Source organism: Microtus ochrogaster, chromosome 2, assembly GCF_000317375.1.
Source record: "Microtus ochrogaster isolate Prairie Vole_2 chromosome 2, MicOch1.0, whole genome shotgun sequence".
Lineage (NCBI taxonomy): Eukaryota > Metazoa > Chordata > Mammalia > Rodentia > Cricetidae > Microtus > Microtus ochrogaster.
In genome coordinates, this window is record NC_022010.1 from 98,197,852 (window position 1) to 98,205,789 (window position 7,938).

General features: G+C 46.3%; 1 protein-coding gene across 1 annotated transcript in view; it reads right to left on the minus strand.

Annotated features, from left to right (window-relative positions):
• The window catches only part of Urb1 (URB1 ribosome biogenesis homolog), a 63,944-nt gene that overhangs the window by 48,276 nt on the left and 7,730 nt on the right, over positions 1 to 7,938 (minus strand). Inside the window, exons 5-8 of the mRNA XM_005345346.3 lie at positions 5,743 to 5,839; positions 3,325 to 3,410; positions 1,974 to 2,108; positions 1,144 to 1,268 (exon numbers count right to left, since the gene is read on the minus strand). Of these exons, the coding sequence (XP_005345403.2) occupies positions 1,144 to 1,268; positions 1,974 to 2,108; positions 3,325 to 3,410; positions 5,743 to 5,839 (443 nt within the window). The remainder of the gene's footprint in view (positions 1 to 1,143; positions 1,269 to 1,973; positions 2,109 to 3,324; positions 3,411 to 5,742; positions 5,840 to 7,938) is intronic.

Consider the following 7,938-nt stretch of genomic DNA (forward strand, 5'->3'; position numbering starts at 1 on the left):
AGGAGAGGGCACCAGATCTCATTACAGATGGTTGTGTGTCACCATGTGGTTGCTGGGAACTGTCCTCAGGCCCTCTGGAGGAGCAGCCAGTGTTCCATCTCTCCAGCCCATATGTGTTTGTTTTTTGAGACAAAGTCTCTCTATATTATAGCTCTGCCTGTCTTGGAACTCACTATGGAGACTAGGCTGGCTTTGAACTCACAGAGCTCCAACTGCCTTCCAAAGGCTGGGATTAAAGGTGTATGACACCACACCCAGCCTGAATTCATAAAGAAATGCTCCTCAGTCAAGAAGAGGAAAAGACAGCCGGGCGGTGGTGGCGCACGCCTTTAATCCAAGCACTTGGGAGGCAGAGACAGGCGGATCTCTGTGAGTTCAAGGCCAGCAAGTTCCAGGACAGGCTCCAAAGCTACAATGAAAAACCCTGTCTTGAAAAAAATAAAAATAGAAAACACACTCAACCCTTTACCAGTGAATGAAGATGGGGCAGAATGGTTGTTTGCCTTGTTAAAGAAAAGACAAAAAAAGACATATAGCTATCTGCCTACAAAAACACACTCAAAAGAATTAATACCATTAGATTTGGACCTCATTTCCTTACTGATAAAAATCTCATAACTGTGAATTAGGAAGTAGACAAAAACGCCACTCTGCTGTCCCGCCCACTGGCAGCATGTAGGAGGAGCAGGGGCTGTTCAGCTATGTCATGGATCAGCTTTGGAATTGCTGCTCACAGGACAAGTGCCCTGCCCTCTATGTGGCCTCCTTCCTCTTCAGCAAAGGTGGGGTAAAGCTCCGGGCTACTGTAAAGCCTAAGAAGGCCCACTCTGGGGCTCTTTCTCAGATCCAGAAGCCACCATTGTCTTCAGTACACCCATGCATGCATATGAACTACCTTCCACTGTAAATGCTCCTTTTTCTATGTGCCTAAATTGCTATTGTGAGCACTCTGCCCCCAAGGGCACTCACTGATGGAGAGACTCTCTCTAGGTCTCCCACAGCCACCCCTAAAATAAATGTAATCATGCTCATGATTCTGACTCCAAGCATCAGTGCCTCCTCTTAGCTGGTTTCCAATGGACAGTCAGGATGTGCCACTCTTTAAGGAACACACACAGAGGCTCACACGGCAATGTATTTTACCTGCCAGAAGTTCCCAACGAGGCGTCATAAAAACTAATCCCATGCTTTCGAGAACAACAGAGATCTATCAGGAAGTTATGAACGAGGTCCCTCACCATGGCTTTCCCCGCCTCTTCAGCAGACACCTAGAAGGTTTAACAAACTATCAATTCCAAAGTCCTAGCTACAGAATAAAAACAGGACAGTGTCACCAAATGACAACTAAGAACTATTTTGTTTGTTTGTTTTGTTTTTTTTTTTTTTTTTGGTTTTTTTGAACAGGGGTTTCTCTGTGGTTTTGGAGCCTGTCCTGGAACTAGCTCTTGTAGACCAGGCTGGTCTCAAACTCACAGAGATCCGCCTGCCAACTAAGAACTATTTTAAAACAAATGCTTGAGGTCAGTTTAAAATGCGAGCAAGTAGCCAAGGTTGCATGGATCACCATGAGACAGTACTCTTAAGAGGGCTCAGCTAAAACTTGTATCTTAAAGTAACCAAGGTTGCACAGATCACCATGAGACAGTACTCTTAAGAGGGCTCAGCTAAAACTTGTATCTTAAAGGTAAAAATGAAGTCCTCTACTAGGCAGACACCACAGGGCCACCCAGAATGTCACTCAGCAGGAGATAACTATTTTCTCATTAAAAACAAAAGAAGGTTTATGCTCATTGCTCCAAGACTAGAATAAATACCTCGTAAATTGTGTCACATCTTGCAAAGAATTAACACTAATTTACCTATCTAGCCAAAAGTCAAAGGGAACAGATCAGACCGGAGTTCTTTAAAGGCCTGCAGTAGTTGGGATGATTGTGAGGGTCACACAAAGACAAAGATAAGCAAACCCAGATTACCTCAACGCTTTCTGGGTTTTCAGGGACGACATCTGTGATCCCATTCCAGTTGTAGAGAGCGGCGATGTGGTTCAGAAGCTGCCCAGTAAAGAAGCGCACCTTCTGGGTCTTCGTGATGTTTTTATTGTGAATCACCTGGAAGCAGCACAAAGAGAAAGAAAAAGAAAGTCAATACTTTTACAATACTGTTCACTGTTTTCTATTATTATAAAAGTATGCATACCAAGGGAAAAAGAAAGAAAGGAAGGAAGGAAGGAAGGAAGGAAGGAAGGAAGGAAGGAAGGAAGGAAGGAAGGAAGGAAGGACAGAAACAGAAAAATTTGCCAACATCTCCAAATATCTTAGACTACCACTTACCATTTTGGTGTTTCCTTTTAGCCCCGCCTACACCCACAATGCCCTCGTTTGCTAACTGATTATCTTTTTTGCCTGAGGTCATGTTTATTTATGGTTTGGGTGTCTCCTTTATTTACATGGTTTATCTTTTCCCACATCATTCAAAATTGCCTTGTTTTGGAGGGTTTACCACGGCTCCCAGTGGCGGTTGTACCAGTGGTCCCACACTCGGCTATCCCCACAAAGCCATGACCAGCATCCTGCTAATCAATTTTCACCACATCTCTGTCTAGGGAGCAGGCACTGCTTCTTACAAAGAGGACCCCATTCAGGACCTCTGCCCCACCCAGAGTCACCCCAAATCCCTGTCTCTGTGGTCCAGGAACAAGTATTCCAAATGTATCCTTGGGTGGTACTGATGCAAAAACCAACTGTAGGTTCCAGTGTAAGCAGGTTTCTCAAGCCCCGCTCTGGGAGATATACTGTAGGATGTCCCAAAGTGACAATCAAAACTACCAACACACATCTCCAAATGGTCTCCCCTTGGGGGAGAAGGAGTCAAATACCCTTAGCTGAGAAACACTATGGCAAATACCACCTAATGTATTGTCTGTGCTTAGTAGCCTTGGCTTCTGACTTTTCATTTTGAAGGGTCAGTTTTTCACTGACCACTGAAAATATTTCTATATAAAAGTCCTGACCCTTTCACCACATTTTAAAATGTCTCTTAAGACACCTGAAAAAGGCAGACTTGCATCACAACTCCAGTGAGCTCGGGCAGACGTGTAAAGAAAGCATCATTTACATTTACAGGTCAAAGCACTGCAGCTGAGGTACCATGAACTGCAGACTGGCAGCTTTGCTGCTATGGTAACAAATGGGACCGGCTCCAGGACTAACTCCCCACCAAGACCAAGTTTAAGCCTAATAAGCTGCTGTCTCAACTCTGAAACACCGGGGGGAGAGGGGCACAGGCCTCTAGGCCTTCCCAAAGACAACCAAGATGGACACATACCTTTGTTTTCAGTGTAGACAACAACATGTTGACGGTAGAAATCTTATCCTCCTTTATGCCTGAGCTAAAAATACAGGGGATAAATTCTGAAAACAAAAGTTGCAAAGAATTAAACACCGGGGTGCTCTGAAATGAGGAGCAAACAACCTGGTTCCAGTTCTGTACTAATTACACAAGTTTTCAAGAGCAAACCTGCTCCATGGCGCAGGGTAAAATGACCACAGGACTTGCAGAATGCTTGGTACGGCCCAGCCACATTTATGCTTTCTTACACGAAGCAAAAGCAACTCGGTCCTATCTGGGAGAGGACCCCGTGACACAGTCCTTGAGAACCCCTCTCCCACTTAAGCAAGCTCAGGGATGCTTAAGACGGCCATCAGTTTTGAGGCTGCTGGGGTGGGAAGTAGTCTGTTCGCCTTTCACGTTGACGAGCCCTTTTCCTCTACTGAGAACACAATAGAAACGTAGAGGTGACACGGGTGTCACCTGATCCACACCCGCCTAAAACAACACACAATTTCTACAACAGAAAATGCATCTTTTTTTGTTTGTTTGTTTTGTTTTGTTTTAAGCCAAACCAATGTTTCAAGTTAACCATGACCCTCTAACTCAACCTCAACACTGTGATAGCCTAGTTGACTGTTGGTTTCTGCTGGGTCCATAGCCTCTGTCCAGTGTTCATGAAATGCTATTCTACACTCAGCCACCTGTCACTCAAACACTGACATCTGTGTGTATTTTCTACCTGACAACTAGTCCTCAGTTTGCTGGCCTCCTCCTTGCTAATGGACAGTCAGGAGACCAACCCCTACCAATCCTCTACTCACCTCCTTAATTATCTCCTTGGACAACTGACTAGACACAGAATTGCTGCATCAAACATCTTTAAAGCCTCAATGCACAAGGCCCACTGCCCTGCATAAGCTGTCTGTTGGCAGTGTATATGGGCACGTGCTCATCCTTTAGAGAGAGGCCAGGCGGATGAGATGACCCACAGGGGAGCCCTAACAGCCACAGCCTAACCCTGAGCTAGTTCCCGGGAAGAGCCCGGGAACTGAGGCTCTACGATGGTCAGTTCTCACTGTCACCCTGACTAGATTTCAAATTGCCATGGAAACAAACCTTGTGCACATCTAGAAGTTTAATTCAAGAGGGAAGGCCGCCCTGTTTGTCGACAATATGGGCTGGGTTCCCTGACTAAATAGAAAGGAGAAAGTGAGCTGAGCACCAGCATTCATCTCTCTCTGCTTCCTGACCATGGATTTAATGTCACCAGCTGCCTCATGCTCCTGCCACCAAAGACTATTCCCCCCAAAACACAAGCCAGAACAAACCCCTCCGTCCTTCAGCTGCTTCTGTTGGGTACTCCGCCACAGCAGCAAGGAAAGTCACTAATGCAGACCCTAGGCAAATTAGTATATCTCCTCTCACAATGCTCTGCCACAAGACAGTGGAGCCACCACACAGCCCAGGCTAACCACAGACAGTCCTGCCTCCACTCCTACCCTCACCTGCTGCGTGAAGCTCAGACCCCGTCCTGGGGAGACAGAAGGACTGGTCACCCTGATCACCAAACACTTAGGCTTAGCACACTGAGGACTCTTCCAAGGTCTCAGCCCAGTGTTCTGCCAGGACACGAGGGTCTGACTAGAACTCTGACTGAGCAACTGCCATGTGCTACCCCAGGGCAGTCACCATCCTTCTGAAATGCTTAGTAAGACACTAATGTTCCGAACAAGCTCTAACAAGGTTGCACAAAGGAAGCAGTCATCAGAAGCTGGTCAAACTGGAGTTCCCTGGTGCCTTGATATTCTGATAGCATGGAGTGCAGTCATTGAAATTAAATTTGTCTGTCTATGTTACTTATGATGATACAGGGAATCAAACTCCTTGTACATGCTAAGGAAGTGCTATACCACTGAGCTACATCCCAACCCCTTATACTTCATTTTAAAAATGCAATTACTGGGAGTGGAGAGATGGCTCAGTGGTTAAGAACACAAGCTGCTCCTCCAGAGGACCCACATTAGCAGATGAAAACTGTTTCTAACTCCAGATCTGTCATCTGCAGGCAGCACATGCATGTGGTGTGTACATACACACAGAGAAAACACCCATACACATAAAAACAGATAAACACAAGTTAAAGCTGCAGGTGCTAAGGAGGTCAGGCAATCAGGCTATGGCTCTGTGCTCTCTCCTCACCTGCTTCAGGCTGTGCCCAGCACTCTGACAGCCTCAAGGGCCACCAACCAGTGGTACCAACACACAACTGCTCAAAGCCTTGCCCCCAAACACGACCTCTGAGCACTGCAGTGCAGACCGCAGCTACCAAGGCTGCAGATTCTTTTGGCAGAAACCATTTGCAGTAGGCCTTTCTGAACTCCAGACTTTCAGAGCACGGAGAGGGACTCCCACCTTTTAGCTCCAGCACTTGCCCGATGGTGTTGTCATCACCCGCAATTAGGAAGGAGAGGGCGAACTGGATGTAGGCCAGCCGGACGTCATGCACTCCCTGGAGGACAAAGGAGACTCATGTCACATGCAGCCGTTAGAGACAGGAACACAGAGGCAAGTTCACCTTCCAGATTAGTATCGCCAGCCTTGTGGTCTCGGATTCCTCATTCTTTATGAGAAGTTAACTTTCCTGCATTTCCCCAACCCCTTAAGTCTTCTCTGCCTTTCTCTCTTTTTAGAGTCCTATTTTCTATATAAAAGTATGACTGAAAACAGTTGTGCCCCTTCCCTGACTTATGACATAAATTTCTTTAGTTCACTCTAGGATAGGGCCAAAGATCCTTAGGCCTGCTGGGATCCATTCCCTCTTGCTTGCTAATGAAAACAATCTATTGTGTTTTCGAAAAGCCAGAGATAATGGAGACATGGTGCTGCTTTTGATGAAAAGCCAGAGTGGTGATATCTGGTTTTTATTAAATATTGTAAATAAGTTACTAAATCACAGTAAAGACTAAAGCACAGATGCTTCATGTTATAAACCCATGGACGGCCCAGGATACAGCCCACAGGCATCGACATGACCCAGGGAGGCAGGACACAAAGACCAAGACAGTGAGGACGGAACAGCTGCATAAGGCTCCCAGGAAGTCAGTGACCAGGCTGAGGGCAACACCGACTCACAGCAGACAGGAGGTATCAACCTTCTATATCCTTGAGGGTCCTAAGGCTTCAGGCTTTCCTGAGCGTGGCAGACTGGACCTGCATTTTGTCTCTATTGTTCTGTTTACTTGTAGGATGTGATCAGCTTTCCCCACAGTGTTGTTGTTAAGATACATTCATGTCTCAGCACAAGAAGAGAAGGCACAGGTTTCCACAGCTGCTCCAGCACTGGAACGTGTACCAAGAGCCTCCACCACTAAAACTGAAAACTGTTTCAGTCCCAAATTATTCCAAGGTGCCTTAATGCATTGCCAGGAGATATTAAGACAGGAAGTCAGCATCCCTGCCTTCCAGATCCTCCTGGCCAACTTAGCAGCAACAGAAGAAGTGGTAGCAGTCATTGTGATGGTGGTGAGGACAATGACAATGTATACTGAGGTGCTCCATGCATGCCAGGTACTGTGGCAAACACTGAGCGCTCAACACCAGCCAGGGGGGAGCATTGACACTGTGCAAATGAGTTAGGAAAGCATCAGCATCCGCATCAACAGCAGCAGCAGCATCCACTGAAGCACCGAGAGTCAGGGCCCTGGGATCCCAGTTTATTGTCATTGAGATTTTTCTGAACTGTGGATATAAGCAGAGTTGGACTAGATCTTCCTGTGGTTCCTCTAACAAAGAATTTCTAAATGAAAAGAATCTGGTTACCACCTGTACAGAAACTAGCCTGACAAATCTCAGAGACAAGGATGTCTACCTCCCCAGGCTGGCTGCTGTCAATCCTTCACCAACCTCCACCAGTCCTCCAGAGGCATCCCTTTCCCACGCCTACTCCTCGTTCCCACCCCGTGACCTCACAGGGCTGTCACCCCAGAAAGGAATGAAATTCTCTACTCTTGTTCTGAAACACTTTCTAAAATAGACTGAAACACTGGCAAAGCCGCTCTCTGGCACAGGCTTTACCAATGCTCTCACTGGCTGGGTGAACAGGGCCCTGATCTGTTTCTTCAGGAACACTAAAACACACCTTACAAACCAGAATGACTCTCCATCTCCAACCACAGATAAAGAAGGGGAAAGTCGGGTGTTTAAGGTGCTTAAAGACGTTCAACAAATCTACCAGCCAAATACGACAAACAAATGGATCTTGTTTAGATCCAGTTGGAACCAAGAAGTATAAAAAGTTTTTTAAGCTAGGAAGACCCAAAGACTAAACTGGGTGTTCACGGTAAGAAATTATTAATGGCGGCAGTGCCATAATGGCATTGTGGCTGTTTTCAAACAGACCTTTTTCTGCTAAGAGTGCATGCTGAAATATTTATACTGAGATATGATTCACGTCTGGAATTTGCTATAAAAGTCAACTAGCAAGGTGGGGTGCTAAGTGGGTAAAGGCACTGGCACCAGCTAAGGCTGGGACAAAGGCTTCCTTGTGCTGCTCTATTTTTAAGGCCCCTTGATGTCCGGAGTCACTGACCACATATACAGAGCCCCTAC